Source organism: Lathyrus oleraceus, chromosome 7, assembly GCF_024323335.1.
Source record: "Lathyrus oleraceus cultivar Zhongwan6 chromosome 7, CAAS_Psat_ZW6_1.0, whole genome shotgun sequence".
NCBI classification, from domain to species: domain Eukaryota; kingdom Viridiplantae; phylum Streptophyta; class Magnoliopsida; order Fabales; family Fabaceae; genus Lathyrus; species Lathyrus oleraceus.
In genome coordinates, this window is record NC_066585.1 from 66,278,151 (window position 1) to 66,298,442 (window position 20,292).

The 20,292-nt window shown below is 35.2% G+C and overlaps 1 protein-coding gene across 2 annotated transcripts; it reads right to left on the reverse strand.

The window, feature by feature from the left end:
• Positions 1 to 42: 42 nt before the first annotated feature.
• LOC127100902 (uncharacterized) lies at positions 43 to 3,419 on the reverse strand. Of its 2 annotated transcripts, none has more exons than XM_051038210.1 (5): positions 3,284 to 3,419; positions 2,782 to 3,085; positions 1,787 to 1,918; positions 1,503 to 1,619; positions 43 to 629 (listed from the first exon to the last, which is right to left on the reverse strand). In XM_051038210.1, the coding sequence occupies exons 2-5, from the start codon at positions 3,037 to 3,039 to the stop codon at positions 288 to 290; spliced, it is 849 nt and encodes a 282-aa protein (XP_050894167.1). In that variant the 5' UTR covers positions 3,040 to 3,085; positions 3,284 to 3,419; the 3' UTR covers positions 43 to 287. The 2 variants fall into 2 exon arrangements, with proteins under 2 accessions (XP_050894167.1, XP_050894166.1); XM_051038209.1 differs by having other exon boundaries at positions 3,182 to 3,354.
• Between the last annotated feature and the right edge of the window lie 16,873 nt (positions 3,420 to 20,292).

The following is a 20,292-nucleotide window of genomic DNA, read 5'->3' on the forward strand; positions in this document are numbered from 1 at the left end:
AGAAAATGGTAGATTAAATGAGACCTAAATAAGACCTGAAAATAAAATATTAAACAAGGCTTTTTTAATATACACAGAATCACAATTTATTTCTAGAATTGTTCTTATAGATCAAACCAGTCCAGTCCATAAGCTACAGCCTTGATGTACAAAAATTAAAAACATATATCAAGAATAGGGCAGAGAGCAATAAGAACTCCTGAATATTTTTCAACCTGCGGATCTAACTTAGGCTAACAAATTCTCTACTTGATCTAATGCGGCACTAGCAGACTTGCAGTGGTTGATTAGGAATTGTTTAGGTTCCGAAAAAGCTCCGGAAGATGGGCATTGGTCAGCTTGGTTCTCTTGGTGATTTCATTCTTCTTCTTCTTAGGCTTGGGCTTGGAAGAAATGCCATCAATTTGGGCTGCACTCCTCCTCTTTGCAGTGTTGGTAGCAGGCTTCATTCCATTCTTTTGAAGATCCTTCTCTATATCAATCATATCATGAGGCAACTCAATACTCCGGAATAGCTGTTTTAGGTCATCATCCACCTTAATGTTTGCTTTGGGGTCATTCGGGTATGCGACGTCTTCCTGTGAATCGAAGTTGGCAAGCAGCCAAATCTGCCCTGCAGCTTTCAAAGCCTATAAAACAATATCTTTATGAGGTCTTATTCCACGAGAAACCAAATATTTACAAGGTTTTGACTCTTTACTTCTACAAAAACATCACCTACCACTAAGGCTAGTCATATTATCTGTTATATACAATTTAGATCAACATCATCAAATAGTTCCATCCTTATTTCTATATTTCAAGAAAAACATTTTAAAAAATCACTCTTTCATTAATACATCAGTGTTATCGTTTAAACATTGATGAGAATAATGGTCTTTGAAAAATTAAACGACAAAACAAATGCATGGGAGTGAATCAAGAAGGTAGCAGGAAAGGTTGAACCACATCTTACCCTGCATCTTAATGAGCAGGATTTTATAATGACTACTTAAAAGATTCTTTCATTTCCTAGGAACTAACCTTGATCTATAATAATGGCAACAGTTTAATGGCAATGGTTAGAAGAAAGTGGTAAGATGATTTTATAAAACCCTATAATGTGCAATGGTATTATAACAGTCGATCTTCCTCCAAAGGTATAGTATTTCGGTTCATATTTCTCCCAAAATACATTGTGCATAAAGGGACTTAGCTCTCTAAAGTGAGTAATTAGTATAATGAGAAAATCAAAGATTGATATTGTATCCACTCATGATTTGTTATACATGTGCACATAATATCAACCACTGATTTTTTAATCAACAAATGATATACTCACTTTACTCTTTAAAGTGAATTTCTCACATTAGAAGAGTATAGTCCGTGCAGACAGAAGTCCAATCTTTGACATATAAAAATTGACATATATCTATGAACAAAACAACCAATGCTCCTGGAAAAACAATGTCAAAAAATGTCCTTCAAAGAAAAGGAAACAGCCCTAACAGAAGTCATTCTACCTGTAAGTCTTCCATCACAGTGAGGTAAGCATCCTTTAAGTCAATAACAGCAATGCCCTCTGGATACTTACGTACCAGTTGAAGAAGCTCAGTTTTATCCTTAAGGCCATACTTTGCCTAAAGACGAAATACAACCAACAGATGAAGAATTTATTTGCTAAAGGGATGATTAAATATAAAATTGTTTATATATATATATATATATATATATATATATATATATATATATATATATATATATATATATATATATATATATATATATATGCACCTGTAAAAATTACCTTGTAAGAAAATCGCTGCCCATCATAGTGTACTTTTGGGTTTTTCCTCAGATTGTCAAAAACATCTTTGTTAGCCCTCATGTCAACATAGCATGCTTCATTTATTTGCTCTGGAGTATAAGCCTTCCGCGTCTGTCAGAACACGAAAGCACCAATATGGTTTTGACAAATCAATGACTAATTATGGACTTTCATTGGTAAGTTATCTTAAGTAGCACGGCTTTTCATAGTAAACTTCAACTAAGTTAAAGAGAACCCAACATAACATTCATCAAACTCCAAAATATCTTGAAGATGGCTGAAAGTAAAAAATGACTATGCATCGTGTAGATTGTTATGGCTTACTCAATGTTTCCGGAATACAATTTCGAAAATAAGTACCAAACTATTCTAACCAAGTGATATGCAAATGATCTTATGACAAGATTGGGATTTTAACAAATTGACCCCATGGCAGAGAGCCAAAATCCTGCCAAATTAGCTGCTTTGTGGCGCCGCCATAGCGGAGTATGGCGGAAAAACCTACAATATCGGTCAATATTTACCATTACGGAGCCCAAAAACTGCCACTGATATCCGCCATGGCCGATATTCGATAACATTCATTTGCATTAGATGTGAATTCAACAGAACAGAACTGTGAGGCATCGCAATTTTGAAAAAAAATTACACTTTGAATCTTCACCAAAACAACCACGAGTCCACGACTTCATAAAACTCACCGTCCATCCAAACATAAAGTATTGGTGTTCCAACCGACTCTAGGTTCGGTATCGGTTTCAATTTGCAAATGGTGACACAAATTGAGACAATAACAGCCCAAATAACCTCAAACTTAACAGCTAGGTAAAATAACCGTAGGTATTCAAATAGAACTCACTTTTTTCCCTTCATCTTATGCATCTCAATCACTACACTAGCACCACCACTAACTAACAACATATAAAAAAATAAACCGCCGCAATCGAACTGAATGAAAAAAAAACATAAATCACCTCAAGCAACAGATCAATAACACGCTTCATCTGAGCACCAACAGGAGCTTTCCGTATAGTATTAATCTGCTGAAGCCTCTCAGTATCTTTCGAGAATTTGATACCACTCGTTTGATTTCTCCCATTGATGGACGCATGTGCGACTACTGGATTACTAGGTTTTCTACCACCAACCTGATTCGCCGCAATGCTCGAAAGCGTCGATTGACACTTTTCTTGCTGCTTCTTGAACCTATCTAGTTGACCTTGCAAAGACATCTCTTATCAAATCAAATGCGCGAAACCACACAAACAACAACTTCACCTGCGTAAGAATTGTTTTCAATTGAATCATTCAGTGTTCTGAAAACATAATCATATCAACGAAATCGTAATAGCATTGGGTAAAGGAAATCGAAACCCTAAGAATTATGAACGTCGTTGATTTCAAATATTGCAGTGTTGTGAAAACGTAGCGATGGATTATGCAACGTGATATGGTATGATTGAAGGTGGAACGAACCGTGAAGGGTTTTGTAGTTTGTTTCTGAGAAATCGAATCCAGCATGCACTTATAACTTCTAACACTCCCAACTGTCAACTTCAAGTCATCAAGAGAGCAAGCTTATATGGGGAATACTTACTTACCCTAGTTTACTAGTCAATTTTATATAAATATTTTTTGTAAATTACATTATTTAAATAAATAATTTTAAATATATTTATACATTTTATATTAAAGTATTATAATTAAAATTAAACATAAATTTGAACTTAAACATTTGAATAAAAAAAATTGATAAAATTTGAAAAATTTTAATAAGGATAGTAGTGAATTATTAATAAGGATAGTAGTGAATTATTAATGATTTTTTTAATATATGTTTCATCTATTTTCCATCAGACAAAAAAAATGATTGATCTATTTTATGGTGTTTATGAAAGTGTTCCATAAGTACCTAGAAGTTTGACATTTAATTTTAATAAATCGTAGTAGTGAGTTTTATTAATGATTTTTATAATATATGCCCTAGCCAATTGGATTGGCGCCCCTGTGTAGGACTTAAGAGGAGGCACCAATTCAATTGAAGTCTCAGTGTAAAATGCAATTTTTTTGGGTAAATGGTATACGTGATAGATAAATTTGATATAGGACTAATTGATATTAATAAAAAATTATCGTTTACACAAAGAAACCTAATGGTGATGACCGGGATCACCTAACCGGCCTCCGGTCCCACATCCTCTAGCTACCCTAACCCGTGGCCCTAACACACGTTGATGATTCGGTACTGGTGTTTGAGCATCTGAGGAGCCAGGAGCGTCACTTCCAACTACAGGAGAAGGCCTGTTAAGGTAGTCAGACAAGTCGGCATAGTCTTCAATATGCATCGATGGTGTACCACCGTAGCTGAGCTCATGACCCATGCCAGAGAAGTTGGATTGTGGATGACTCATTGATGGGCGGCCGGGACGGTTGAAGGGAGACATGGGTGTGAACGATGCGTCGAGGAAAGGTTAGAAAGGTTGTTGGGGTGTTTGGTAGAGATATGGTTGTTGGATGTTTTGGTTTTGTGAGGTTTGGGCTTCTTGGCTATGGTATGAGGAGGGGCGGTTGGTGTTGAATGATTGTCATACGGTGAACTGGACCTTATTGGATTTGTAATCGCAATGTCGCGGTTAGCAAGAGTCGCCACCGACTTTTCTTTTATCCCATAAGGAAAGGCGGAAAAGAACAGGAAAGACCTTAATTTAGATTCTTAGGTTCGGGAGGTACTTTATACAAAGGGAAGGGGTAAGCACCCTTTGTATCCATGGTTATCCATGGGCTCTTAATTGCTCAATCATTTATGTTTTTTTTTAGTTTGAAAAAGGTGGTTGAAAAGTGTATAAAAAGGTTTTGAAAACGAGAATTTAACCTTGTAATGATTCTTGCATGAATGTATACAAAGTGGTTATCTCGTATAGTTTTTTTTGAAAGTAGTTTAGAAAAATATAACTCGGCAATGATCCTAGTACGGATGTATGCTAAGTGGTGATTTTCTAAAAAGGATGTTTGAAAGGTGTGAGGTGTGAAAAGCATTTTTGTTATGAATGAGCAATTAAGGTTATACCTGTTCGAGGTCTTTCTGGACATTTCCCATCCTTATGAGGGTAAAACTGTCCTTACTATTGAGAAGTAAGTAGTTTTATCCTGGGGATGTAGAAGGGTCATCGTAGGGTCATCGATAGGTCATTGAAGGCAACAGTTGTGAGGATACCTTAGCATTCGAAGGGACTGTCATCATTTAACCGTAGGCTATACCGAAGGGTCATCGAGGGACAAAATGGTATTTTCGAAGGCAACGTCCGAGGGACTATGATGATTTTACCGAAGGGTCTTTGCTAAGGAGATCCCCATATTCGCGGGACATGACCGTATTACGTAATCGTGGGGTAATAAAGAGAGGTCCGATATCATTTATTTAAAGTCCATGTTTTAAGTTCATTAGGTAATTATAGTGATACCGCACTAAATCGATACATTAAAATCAACACATTAAGGATCACTACATTAACATTAATTAGGCAATCAATATGAATCTTCACATTAAAGTGAAATAATTTAGAATCCCTCTCCTTGAAGGCTTCCCATGCATAAAGCGGAGTACCTAGCCGGCTATTTCTTCGGAAGTATGTTAGCCCTTACACCATGAACACACGGATTAAAGCATCGAGGTAAAATACAATTGGAAATTGCACCATAAAATAAACATCACAGCCAGGAATTTAAGCCAAAGAACGCAGAATCATTATTAGGTAAACATGAAATGGGCAGCAAAAAGGCAAAGCAGCCCCTGGCCCGGTCGCCTCTGCTTCGCCTAGCGAAGGCTCGCTGCGGGCTCGCCTAGCGATGAGCTAGCGAGCGGCCACGGGTTTGAAATTTGAGAACATTATGACCTCAACCTACAGCATGGCTTATGGCATCCAACACATAATTATATGGTTCAGTTTCACAATATTCAAACACATTTAAATTCTCATGCAAGACTTCAAAATGTTTATGAATTCAATTATAATATCCTCCACAAATTAAGAACATGAAGTGGTACCATATGCCAAGTGAGAGTACAAAACGATATCACATGCAAATTAAGACACTAAAGTGGTACCACATGCAAAATAAGGACACAAAGTGATAATCATATGCCAATTAAGAAACTAAAGCGATAATAGTGAGGCAAACCTGTTTGCAAATCGAGTTGCAACCTTGGATTGGCGAGCCGGATTGAGTTGGGCGACGGTAGCTTCGGAGCGAGTAAGCGGCCTTCAGGGTTTCCGCCTTCTGAACTCTTTGGACCAGCAGGGCTTCGGTGCTAGGGTTTTCTCGGGATCTCTGTGTGAGTGTCTCCGGGTGAGTGAGTCCGTCTCTGTGTGTTCTTTTTCGTGGCAGTGGAGCATGTATTTATAGTAGTGGTAATGGTGACCTAATGGGCTTAAAATGAGGTCCAAAAATCTCAAACTTTCGCAAACTTCGCTAGGCGAAGGAATTGCTCGCCTAGCGAGCAAACTAGGTCTGGGCTTTTTCCTGGATCCAACGCTTCGCTGGGCGAGTGGCATGATGCAATGTTCGCTAGGCGAAGGAGCTGCTCGCCTAGCGAGCCAGCTGTTTTGGGCCGCCTGTGGATTGGGCCTGTTGTGAGTGGGCTTTTGTCCATTTGATACCAGTGCCTTGCAGAACAAGTCAGAGGGTCTTGGAAAATGTTTGGTAATGCCAACGGGCAAATTTTGGGGTATGACAATGATCGTTGGGTGTTTTGGCTTAGGTGACTTTGGTAGGGTGATGGGGTGGGTGCGAAGCGATGTTGAGTCTCAGGTTGATGGTCAATTTGTTGGTGGTAGTATGGGGTATGCTCTTGGTATTGGGTTGGTGTATGGTGTGTTTTTGTGGTATATTTGTATGTTGTTTGAATGGAACGTTTGACGGACAGGGGTTGGGTGTATCCGGTCTGACACTATTGTTGGGGGTTTGATGTTGAGGTGTCAGGTGTGTAAGTCATCTGGCGTGGGTCGTACAAGTACATATCCTCGGCGATGAACTGAAAACCAACCGATCTATACCAAGCCATATAAGTACGACTTGGTTTTTCTTCAGTTGGCATGATTGCGTCATGAAATAGGAGAGCATTAAAGCTAGCACACACGCTGTAACAGTCTTTGACCGTCATAGGCAAAATTTCAGCGTCCAGGAAACAATGGATCACAACGAGTGGTGACCAAATTTAGCCTATGTTGTTAGACTAAATAGAAGTTGGTGCGATTGTGGAAAATTTCAGGTCTTCCGCATTCCTTGCTCCCATGTCATTGCAGCATGCGCTTATACTCGTCAAGACGCTTACAGCCATTTATCTGATGTGTACAAGACCGTCACCATCATGAATGTATATAATTAAAGCTTCTCGGTACTACCAATTGAGGAATACTGACCTCCATATGAAGGTGATATAGTTTGGCACAACGACGAGATGCGTAGAAAGAAAAAAGGACGGCCAAACAACATACGTATCAGGACAGAGATGGATTCCACAAATAAAATGACAAGATTATGTAGTATCTATCATCAACCAGGACACAACAAGAACAACTGTCCCAATCGAGGAGCATCATCTGGGTCTTAAGTTTTTTGTAACATTGTATTTCTGTAATCTTCAATCATTATATATCATTAAGTTTTTGTTACAACGAGGTTCACAACAAACATCAGTACAAAATAAGCTATCTGAAAACAAAAATACTTCTAACTGATTACAACAATCAAATTGATGTCATCTCGACCGAACATCGTTTCCCTAGCATCCTTATCAGTCTTCATTCGCACTCAACCAAAGATATTGTCGAGTCTCTCAATACTTCTAATTTTTCCCCTTCTAGTATTTTCCCATCTAATTAACGAACCAACTCCCTCTTCAGTTGATTGAACGTAGTGATGTTCTAGAACATCATCAACATCTGAGGTTTGTCTCTCGCATAAATCACCTTTCCGTATTAGCGACGAACACCAAACATGATTGTCAAATGATTAATTGAGATGTGGAATAATGACTCACACAACGCATCTATTTATAACACACAAATTGTATTTTACACTGAGGCTCCAATTGAATCGACGCCTCCTCTTAAGTCTTACACAGGGGTGCCAATCCAATTGGCTAGGGCATCTGCCCTAGCCAATCCAATTGGCGCCTCCATTCAATTTTTAAGAGGAGTCTCCAATTCAATTGGCAACTCCTCCTAAAAGTGAGGTAGTTTGGGAATTTTTTTGAAACCAAAGTTTGACATCTAATTTTAATAAATCGTAGTAATGAGTTATTAATGATTTTTATAATATATGTTTGATTTATTTTTCGTATTATTTTATGATGCTTTTGAAGGTGAGTGAGTGATTAGGAGTTTTAATAAATTAAAGAATATATATATATATATATATATATATATATATATATATATATATATATATATATATATATATATATATATATATATATATATATCAAAAGTAAATGAATAAAATATAATAATAAAACTAAACTATAATCTCTTCTATTTTTTATGAAGTAAATACTCTCTCCGTTTTATAATAAATAATTCATTTGAAATAAAAGAGTATTTCAAAATGAATGAACTATTTCAATTTTCAATATATTTTTTTAATTTTATTTTTTAATTAATATTATTTTCATCATAATATAATAAGGATAAAAATATATGTCTAATTTAATATATCCTTATGTATGAATAAATAAGAAGAAATAAAAAACAAAAGACATATCATCTTAACATGCTACTTTAGCTTCTCATAATAATCAATAGTACATAAAAAAAAGTAGATAAAAGTACATAAAAAAGTAGATAAAAGGGTAGGATAATAACTATGACATGGAATTTGACACAAATTTCATATATATATATATATATATAACATTATTTAACATAGCTACCGGCTAAAAATATGAAGTAATTGTATATCAAAACAAATTTTATGTTAGAATAAAATGTAATAAACAATTAAACAAGAGACGAACAAAAAGAAATTGTGAGAAGATCAAATTCTGATGTTCATCCACATGCAACCATTTGAATGGATAATTAAAAACTTCAATTCTTTGGTTTGAGTTTAATTTCTCTCATGGAGTTCTAAATATATTGAATTGGGTTAGTGTTGTTTACGGTTTTGAAAAAGTATCATAAAGAAAAGTATCGTTTCGTCGTATTACCAATAATTATACAATGTAGTCGAGTTTCAACGATGTATTCAGGATAAAATAGTTTGTTCAAAATTATGATTATCATTTGTATTGTAATGAATCATTCGAAGAAATGCACCTTCAGATGATGTTTAAACCACTCGGAGTATTTGGAAATAATCCAGTCGTAGATGGCGCGAAAAGTCAGTCGAAAAATAGAACAGAAAAAATAATTTTAGATGAAGAGAATGAGAGGGAGAAGAGAGATTTTCAAAGGTTCATAAATCTGAAGTAAGTTGCAAATGAACTGATGAACTCTATTTATAGGCAAGGTATTCAACTAAGCAGAGTGAAAATTGTGGGAGGAAGTTGAAACTTTCAGGCCCATTACTGACCATTATTGCTCGGTCAGCAAGTCAGACTCAGAGTCGTTCTTGGAGGAAAAGCCAAACTCGGTCAAAACTAGGTTAAGACTAGGTTTTGATTAGTGACGTGTCATAATTAATTAATTAATTAATATTATTTGATTTCCAAAAAATCAATTAATAAATAATTAATTTCCACTATTAAATTTCACCAATTCTAATTCCAAAAAATTAATTCATCTAGACCGGACCGAATCGAGCCGAGTCAGACCAGCTGTACAGACGACGGCGGCATATGCACGTTTGTGTGTCTAGATGGCTCATTGATGTGTCCTCACTCCTTTACAAAATTTGGTACCTCTTATTGCCCAATTCATTTGGCCAAGTTGGAATATATATACACTACTAATATTTGTGTTATCTCTTATGTGGGATTAAAATGAATCTTTTCAAATTCACTTCCATATTAGTTCTTACTTGTGCTCATTTATTATCCATTTAATATCAATAAATCATTCCAATTTTCACTTTAAGTTATCAATAGATTTCCAACAATCCCCCACTTGAATTTAAAAGGTGATTTTAGAAGTAACGTGAAACGTTTATAAGATTGTGCATAAGCAAAGGTGTCTACGACTTGAACCTTTGTGTAGCACATAGGATTCTGATTCAACAATAGTGACATTATTGTCTTAAACTCTATCTCATACATTAGACCCACACACTAACTTTTCTTAAGGTGTATTTTGATAGCTCGTGTTTTAATGACCTTGCACGTGTATCCCGGTTTAGTGAAGGTTTTAGGAGTTTTGCCTGGCAACTCTATAGGAATCGGCCTAAGTTCCACAATCACAAATGTGAGTCTATAAAAAATACTCATGTAGCTTAGGTACTCCCTCATACAGAGAATATACCTCATTAAGAGCTTCTATTATCTCATCCTCTTATTACTTCATGATTCATGCTTCACTTGCATGATCATCTCATATTACTCATAACTTGTTATTATTCATTGAACTTATTTCTTGGGATCTTCATTCATCTAGGTAGGGTGACCACCATGAGCAACCCATTTCTTTATAGGCATTAGTCTCATCTTCTTGGATTTATTAAGGACTTTCTCTCTAGTTAATCCTTTTGTCAAAGGATCTGCTGGGTTTTCATCAATGCGTACATGATCCACTATTACATCTCCTTTAGAGATATAGTCTCTGATGGTGTTGTGCTTTCTTCTTATTTGATGTGTTTTACCATTATAATAACGGTTCTCAATTTTTGCAATAGCTTTAGTATTATCTCAATGGATCAACACAACTGGCATAAGTTTTTTCCATAAGGGAATCTAAGCTAGCAAGCATCTTAACCAACTTGCTTCTTCACTAGTTATGGCCAATGCTATCGTCTAAAACTCCATTGTGGACCGAGCCAAGATAGTTTATTTTTTTGATTTCCAAGATACAACTCCTCCAGCTATACTAAATATATAGCCAATAGTAGCTTTTGAATCATCCGATAAGATGTTCCAATCTGCATCAACAATGTACCCTTCTAGTATAGCTGGATTTTTTTGATAATGTAGGTTGAAATCCATGGTCTTTTTAAGGTACCTCATGACTCTCTAAATAGCTTATCAGTGCCCGTTACTCTATCTACTCGTAAACTTATACAATAATCCTACAACATATGCAATGTCAGGTCTAGTATAATCAGTGGCATACCTAAGACTACCAATGATGTTCGCATATTTTGTTTGTCTGACACTTTCACCATTGTTCTTAAACAATTTAACACTTGGATCATATGACGTGCATGCAGGTTTACAATCAAAGTATTTATATTTCTTTAATATCTTCTCCACATAGTGTGATTGATCCAAAGAAATTCCTTGTTCAAATCTCATGATCTTAATACCAAAGATCATGTTTGCTTCTCCAAGGTCTTTCATGTTAAAGTTGTTGCACAACAATGATTTCACATCATTAATGGTATGAATGTTTGATCCAAATATGAGTAAATCGTCTACATAGAGACATATGTTAGTGCAAATGAGATTCTCATATTTGTAATAAACTCATTTGTCACTTTCATTTACTTTGTACCCATTCAATATCATTAAGTTATCAAACTTTTCATGTCATTGCTTAAGGGTTTGTTTTAGTCCATACAAAGACTTGTCTAACTTACAGACCTTGTTTTCTTGTCCATAGATCACAAAACCTTATGGTTGTTTCATATAGATTTATTCTTCTAAGTCACCATTTAAAAAAGATGTTTTAACACCCATTTGGTGTACTATCAAGTTATAAATAATATATATTGAAATAAGTACCCTGATGGATGTAATTCTATTGACTAAAGAAAAGGCGTTGAAGAAATCTATATTTTCTCTGTCTAAAACCCTTGGCTACAAGGTGAGCCTTGTATTTATCAATAGTTCCATCAAGTTTTATTTTCTTTTTCAAAACCCATTTACAACTGATTGGTTTACAACCAGGAGGCAAGTCTACTAAGTGACAGATCTGGTTAGATTCTAGAGATTCAATATCAACATTAATAACTTATTGCCATAAACCTGCATCCAGATATAACAAGGCTTCTTCAAGATCTATTGAATCTTCTTCTACATTATAAACCGTATAACCGGCCCCATAGTCTTTATCAACTCTTACTCTTTTACTTTGTCGAAGTTCTCTTTCTACATTGTTGTTGCTTTCTGTGCTTCTAATTATAGGAATGTGACTCGATTGAGTGTCCCCACTATTTCTCGATTTGAAAGGAAGTTTCTCTTCATATAATTCAACATCATTTTATTACATGATCACTTTTGCATTTAGGTCATAAAACATATATGCCTTATTATTTATTGCATACCCAATGTATACACATTCATATGTTCTACTAGTGAGTTTAACTTGTTTCGGATCCAGAATTATGACATAAGTCAGACAACCCCAAGTTCTCAAATAAAACAAGTTTGGTTGTCTTTTCTTTAATATCTCATAAGCAAATATCTTACTTTTTGACTTGGGAACTCTATTCAGGACATAGCAAACAATCAATAAAATTTCTCTCCACCAGTGAGGTGCAACACCAAAATTCATCATATCTGCAACAATAAATTTAGTAAGAGTTATATTCTTTCTTTCTGCTTTACCATTCATTTCAGGAGAATATGGAGCATTTGTTTTATGTACAATTTCATGTTTACTATAAAAATCATTAAATAACCCATAATCTTATTCAGTTCTCATATCACTGCGAAGTCTCTTAATCTTCTTACTAAGTTGATTCTCAATTTTAGTTATATACATCTTAAACGCTTCACTTTTATTTTTCATTAAGTACACATAAGTATAATCAGAACAATCGACAATAAAAGTGATAAAATAACGTTTACTATTTCTAGTTAAAGTTCCATTTAATTCACATATATCACGGTGTATAAAATCTAGGGTATCAGATTTTTTAATGATTGATTTATGTGAAATCTTGGTTATTTTAGCTTGACTACAATATTCACATTTATTTGAAACGTTGACATTTAATTTTGAGATTAGGCCTAAGTTGCTTGCATTAGAAATGACTCGCTTATTAACGTGACAAAGTCTAGCATGTCAAATATTAAAATCACACAAAGAGTAAATAGAAGGAGAAATTTTATTCAATTCATCATTCAACTTAAACATGTCATCAATGGCGTACCCTTTCCCAACAAAAATACCATTTTGAGTGATGGTGTACAAATCTGCCTTAATAGATTGACTAAACTCAACCGTACTTAAAAGAAAACCAGAAATAAGATTCTTCCGAATTTCAGGAACATGGATGACGTCCTTCAAGATTAAAGTCTTTCCTGAGGTAAATTTCAACTCAATGTCTCCAATTTCAACAATGTTAGTGATGTGAGCATCTCTCAACAATATTTTCTTATCTTCAGTATTCGTGTATGTCTTGAACATAACACGATCATAACAGAAATGACGAGAGGCATCAATGTCTATCCACCAACAGGTTTAGGCATGCTCTTAAATTTCTTCGCCATATAACCTGGTTTTGAACAATTAAAGTAAGTGAAGGCCAGGGTTTCATTTCTCTGAGGTGGTGGTTCTTGTCTATCAATCAGAGCATATGAGGCCCTTGAGGGTTTCTCATTCTTAATTCGGTTCACAACATTGCGGTTCTGATTCTTTAATGGTTTGCCCGTAGGCTTCAAAACCGCAACGAAACTCTTTTTGTTGTTAGAAACAACTAAGACTTCATCTTTATGATCTTGTCTCGTAGCTTCCTTTTCAAATCAGAGGCGAGTGATCAGACTCTCGGTTGAAAACTCTTTTGTTTTATGTTGAAGCAAAATTTTGAAATCTTTGCTACCATGGGGCAGTTTGTCAAATATAACAGTAATATGAAATTGTTCATCGAGGGGCATACCTTTAGTCATGATTTCATAAGTAATTTTTTGAATTTCTTGGCTTTGAGCCTCCACATACCTTTTGTCGTACCTCGAAAAAAGAGAACGACCTCGCGAAGCGCAATTGCACGCTCGTGGGATGGACTTAACAGAGTCGCCATCGATCATTATTTATTCCCATAGAGGGAAAGGGGAAATGTCAAATAAAACCCCTGAATAAGTACAAGGATAAGGTCATCACAACCAATATCAAGATTTGGGAGTCAGTTACGCAAGGGGAAGGTATTAACACCCCTCACGTTCATTGTACTCAACGGGAACCATTTGGTTATTTATGTGTGTTAGTGTTTGTTTATAATTTAGGCGTCTCGAGTTATTAAGAGGGTAAAGAAAAGGACAAAAGGTTTATTTTTTATTAGTGGGTCTGACAAGATTTCGCAATCCTGCTCCTACGTATCTCAAAAGAGAAGTTAAGGCACGCGTAGTTCTAGGTAAAAAAGTTTGTTTGTTGGTCAATTTTAGCGAACGTTATCTTGTATTAATCGACGGAAAACAATATTTTACCCAAAACAAGTGAGAAATAGAAATTTGCACCACATTGAATGGATTTACAAATAACATTCAGGCCACTTATCTCAACTCAACAATTATGGATGAAACATTGTTTTTATCTGTTTAAGACAAAATATCTTCCATTTTTGAAAAGGTTTTTTAGGTTGTGCCACAAGGCAAAAAAAGTTTGAATGAGTTTGATGTATTTTTGGCGATGGCAAGAGCTTGGATTAGCGAGATATTCATCTTGAATCCTAGTCTGAGGATCTCGTGGTATTCACCCCGTTCCGTTTCCATCTTTATTAAAAAAAGTATTTTGAATATTTTTATGTATTTTTGAAATTTGATTGGGAAAATACATTCGATGTTGATCGAGGTTTGATTATGATTATATATAAAAAAAGTTGATGTGGTTTTATGATTTGAATGTGGATGATTGATAAATTGAGATAGTGGAAACAGTTTGAAAAGAAAAGTTTCAAATGGGTTGGTTTTGAGATAACTTTGAAAATAACTTGACGTTGGATCAAGCTTTTGACTTACCTTGCGAAATAATTTTGAAAATGATTTTGGGTAAGTGATTAAAAATGAATTGAAATCGATGATTAAATATGATGGATGCAAATGGTAACACGAAAGGTGTGAATTGGATCACGAAGGGATGCAAATTCAAATGTAAGGACATGAACTTAAGCACAAGGCGTAAATCAAACACCGCAAGATCTGAATATATATACAAGCATTCGATAATGATAAAAAAATAATAATTAAAAAAGTACAAGAGCATACACAATATTTACATTATACATCCACGGAGAATGAATCGAAAAAGTAAAACGAAACGGAAAGTGCACAAATCAAAATCATGATGCAAAGACGCTAATTAAAGTCGCGTACGCGAAGACGTGCAAAGATACCATAGAGAATTAAATCGGATCTAAACATAACGATGTTGGATCGTTGAAAAATTAGCACAAATCGAAATAGCAAATTGCTAACGCGTAAGCGATCATCGCAAGTCGAATCAATAAATAATAATAAAATAAAAATCAAATTAAAACATAAAATTGTAAATCGAAACGCGAACTGGTAAGCTCACGAAGAGCGGATTATCGTTATGCTAAACCATTAGACGCGTGTACAAGATCGAAATGCAATGATCAATTAGAAGTATCGCACATAAATCGATAAAGTCAACCAATAGTTTGCTACACTTAACGTGATCATCGTAATATGGATCGAAATCGTGTGGATCTAAATTTATCAAAAAGAAATGCAAAGCAAAAGTAAAATTAACATGCTAAAAAACAAACAATATTGCTAACGCAAGAATGCGATCATCGCAGCCGGATCAAACTAACACAAATGTTACGCATCATGCACACATATATATATAATCACGTAAAAACATAAGTTAATAATAAAATCCTCAAAACAATAAAAAACGTTAAGAAAAATATAAAAAATAGAAAGAAGTCCAAAAAACGTTACCGAAACAAATGCTCGTGGCAACTAGTGTTGGGTGTTTGGTTGTATCAAAATCATATATGGTAGTCACCCTCCCTTTACTATTTTATTTCTTTTCAATTACTGAGAGGGAAATCTATTACAAAGAGGGAGAATACACATGTGGGCGACAAATCTCTTTCTATCATTGAATCCCGTTTTTTTACTTTTCCAAGGTCATGTGTTAATATATATAGCATTACAATTAGGGTTATCCAAATTATTTTTCTCAAAAATACCCCTAGATATTTTTGTAGTACATAATGAGTGTGAAGTAATTAAAACAAATAAAAATGAAACAAAATAAAATAAAATAAACAAAATAAAAACTAAATGAGACCATAATTAATTCTATTTTAATATTATGAACATTTTGACTAAAAAATAAAAATAAATTGACTCAAAATGAATAAAAGTCGGGCGTAAAAATGTCCCCCGAAATAAATTGACTGCACCAAAATGATCAATGTGAAATAAACTTCTCGAAAATATATAGCCTAGCATTTTAACAACACACCATCTATGTATTATGCTTCATAAGTTGACAGCGCAACCACTGGTTTCTTCTTGGAGAACCATGAAATATGAGCTCTTAGATACATAAACATGTATCATGTAGTGATTCCTCTGCATACTCTATCCCACACCAATCATAGTCTGAATAGCATATCAACTCAACATCATTTGACACTCTAGATGGGATAACATTCCCCGCCTCAGAGTCCCTTTTACATACCTTAGCATCATGACTACAGCTTGGTAATGTGACTACTTTGCCTTACTTATAAACCTGCTTACCATTCCAACTGCATAACATATGTTAGACCTAGTGTAATACATATATCTCAGAGATCCAATCAATTGTTTGAAGTTTGTAGCATCTACATCCTCGCCATCAACATCATAATCCAACTTATGTTTTGTCTCAACAGGCGTGACTAATGACTTATGATTCATCAGCTCGAATCTATTCAATGGCTTAAGCTCATACTTCAGTTGGTGCACAATGATTCCCTTATTAGAGTGTTGAATATCCATCCCCCCAAAATATACCATGTTTCCAAGGTCAATCATATCAAATGCCTTTATCAACATCTTTTTGAACTAGTTTATCTCTGAAGTACAATTTCCTATCAGCAGTATGTCATCCACATAAAGACACGCCTGGATCATATTGCCATTAGAAGTATGTTACATATACACACCATATTCCATTTCACATTTTTGAATCCCAAATGCTTGAAAAATGAATCAATTTCCAGATTCCAAGTCCTTGGAGCTTGTTTCAGCCCATACAAGGCTTTATGCAGCTTATACACCATCCATTATTTGTTCTCTATCATAAACCCATGATGTTGCAACACATAAGGTTCTTCTTGCAACAGACCATTTAGAAAATATGACTTTACATCTAAATATATCAGAGGCCAATTCGTATTTGTAACGATAATAATAACCAATCGTATGGTTTCATGTCTAGATATAAGTGCAAACACTTCAAAGTAGTCTAAACCAGACTTTTGTAGGAATCCTACAACTACTAACCTTGCTTTATTCTTGGAAATTGAACCATATAGCTTCAATTGTATCTTTAAAACCCATCACACATTGATGGCTTTCTTGTTCTTAGATGGAATAGTCAATTCTCATGTCTTGTTTCTTTCAATTGCCTCAAGTTCTTCCTTCATGTAGTTCACCCACACCTTCTTCTTGAATGCCTCATTGATGCTGACAGGTTCATATTCTACCATCATGGCACACTATATGACCTCTCATTCAGAGTCAATATCAGTATCATGAAGCAACTCAAAGTTTGCAAGTCTCCTTGGTACTATCTAATTCTTTATGGCCTCTAAAACTACATAAGTTATTTTTCATAAGCAAATCCACCATCAGAGGCAGGGCCACCTTCAGAAGGTCTACCTCTAGAGGCTGGATTATCTTAAGAGGTTGGATTACCTTCAGAGGTGGGATCACCTTCAGATTCATAGCCATTTTTAGAGCCAAGATCACCATCAAAGTCAGACTCACCTTTAGAGTCAGACTCATCTTAAAAGTCAGACTCATTTTCAGAGTCAAAATCAGACTCTAGTTGGATTGAAACTTGTTTCAATCCCATATTTCTGATTCTTTCACTATGACATCTTTGGTGATTGGTAAATAGAGCATATATTCACATGTACAATGGCAACTTATAAGCAACATGACTCTGCTTTTGTCATCTAGTTTCCTTCTAGTAACATCTGGTATATGTTTATAACATACATAACCAAACACCTTGAAATAAATCACAATTTGCTTTATACCAGTCCACTTCTTAGTAGGAACCAATTCCCCAAACTTCCTTGTTGAACATCTGTTGAACATATATGTTGATGTGATAATTGCTTTACCTACAATATATGAGGTAAATTCTTTTCTTTCAACATGCTACTTGTTATGTCAAGCAAAGTTCTGTTTGTCCTTTTAGTAAGACCATTATGCTATGGAGTGTATAGAGTAGTCACCTCATGCTCAATTACATTCTCATCACATAACTTCTTAAACTTCATTAAGTTGGAATTACCTCCACCATTGGTTTTGAAGATCTCCAACCTTTGTCCACTTTAGTTTTCAACCTTCACTTTGAATTTCTTGAACTCAACAAACACCTCGTATTTGAACTTTATGAGTGCTACCCATATCATTCTTGTGAAATCATCCACAAATGACACAAAGTACTTGTTTCCTCCAAGTGGATACACCTTAAATGACCCACATGCATCAGAATGCACCACACTTAAAACATGAGTTGTTCTTTGAGGCATTTCTGATGAGAATTGAGATATTGGTTGCTTGCCTCTCATGCATATATCACATGATTTCTATGGTGCCACAATCTTTGGAATTCCATGTACTCGTTTCTTTGAACTCAGATGCTCTGAGCTTTTGCAGTTCAGATGCCCCAATCTCTCGTGCCATAACTCACTTTCCCCTTCAACACTTCTCGCAATAAGGAATTGAGTGTTTGTTGTTGCAACATTAATTTTAAATGTCCCATTTCTTCCCAATTCAGACTGCATAATCAACTTATGATTACAATCATACAACTTCAAGAGTTTGTCCTTCATGGTCATTGAAAAACATTTTTCAAGCAACTGACCTACACTCATCCGATTACTATTCATGCTAGGAACATACCATACATCCTTAACCAATACAAGTTTGCCATTGTTCAATTTCACTCTGACATTTCCTATTCCTTCAGCACTTAGATACTCATCATCAATACATATGATCTTTGTCTTTCTACCAGAGTCAAAATCAACCAGCCATTACTTGTTTCTAGTTAGGTGATTTGAGCAGCCAATGTCCATATACCACCGGTTTACCATTGTTCCACCTACATTCTCAGATGTCATCAATAACATATGTTCATCACCAGAGTCTCCTCTGGCTATGTTGACTTATTCACCCCTGCTAACCTTGTTTGACCAATAATCAACATCAAAATGACCAAACTTGTTGCAGATGTAACTATGAACCTTTCTCTTATCAAACTTCTCCTTTCCCTTCTTAACATTCATATGTTTCTTCTCATCTGAATTGGAGAGTTTTGACTTTTGAGCACCACCATCATTCTTTTTTTGTTCTCTAGCCATGCTTGTTTCTAGTTTTTCTTGACAAAAGAAGCTTTTAGAGTCAGAGCTCTCAAAGCTTGTTCTGTCTCTGTTTCACATTTTCTTTCAGTCAGCCGCAACTCTTATGCCTATAAACTACTTTGAAACTCTTTAATTCTCATGGTGCTGGTGTCTTTAGAGTGTTACATGACTACAACTATATAATCAAACTAAGAAGTAAGTAATCTTAGTAAGTTTTCAATAATTACTTGTTCAGAGAACGTTTCTCCATAAGACTTCATCTCATTTGTGACCATAATTACTCTGGAGATGTAATTAGGCACATTTCCACTGTTCTTTATGCTAAGATTCTCATACTGCTTGCAGAGGGTCTGCAACATTACTTTCTTCACTAATGTGTCACCACCATAGCACCACACAAGTGTATTCCACATCGCCTTTGCCTTCGTCGAGTCAACAATCTTCTCAAACACCTTTTGTATCCACACACTGATGGATATATAACAACGTCTTCTGATCCTCATTCCTTATTTCATGTTGCATATTTCTTTGCGCTTATGTTTCATTTTATGCAATCAGCGTGTAATCGACATTGATGAGATCAAGAATATCTTAAGCGCCAAACAACACACGCATATGAATCGACCACTAATTCCAATTATTTCTGTTTAATAATAGAAGCTCTGTATTCAAGTTACCGTTTCCATCATTCATCTTTGCTCTTGTGCAAATCGCTCGGTTCTCACCAACATTCGTGTTTCCCAGTCCACGAGAATCAAAATCTGTGATTCTCTTCAATTCCGATCTTCAAAACAATTTTGAGGAACATAATCAATCACACACCTAACATACACTAG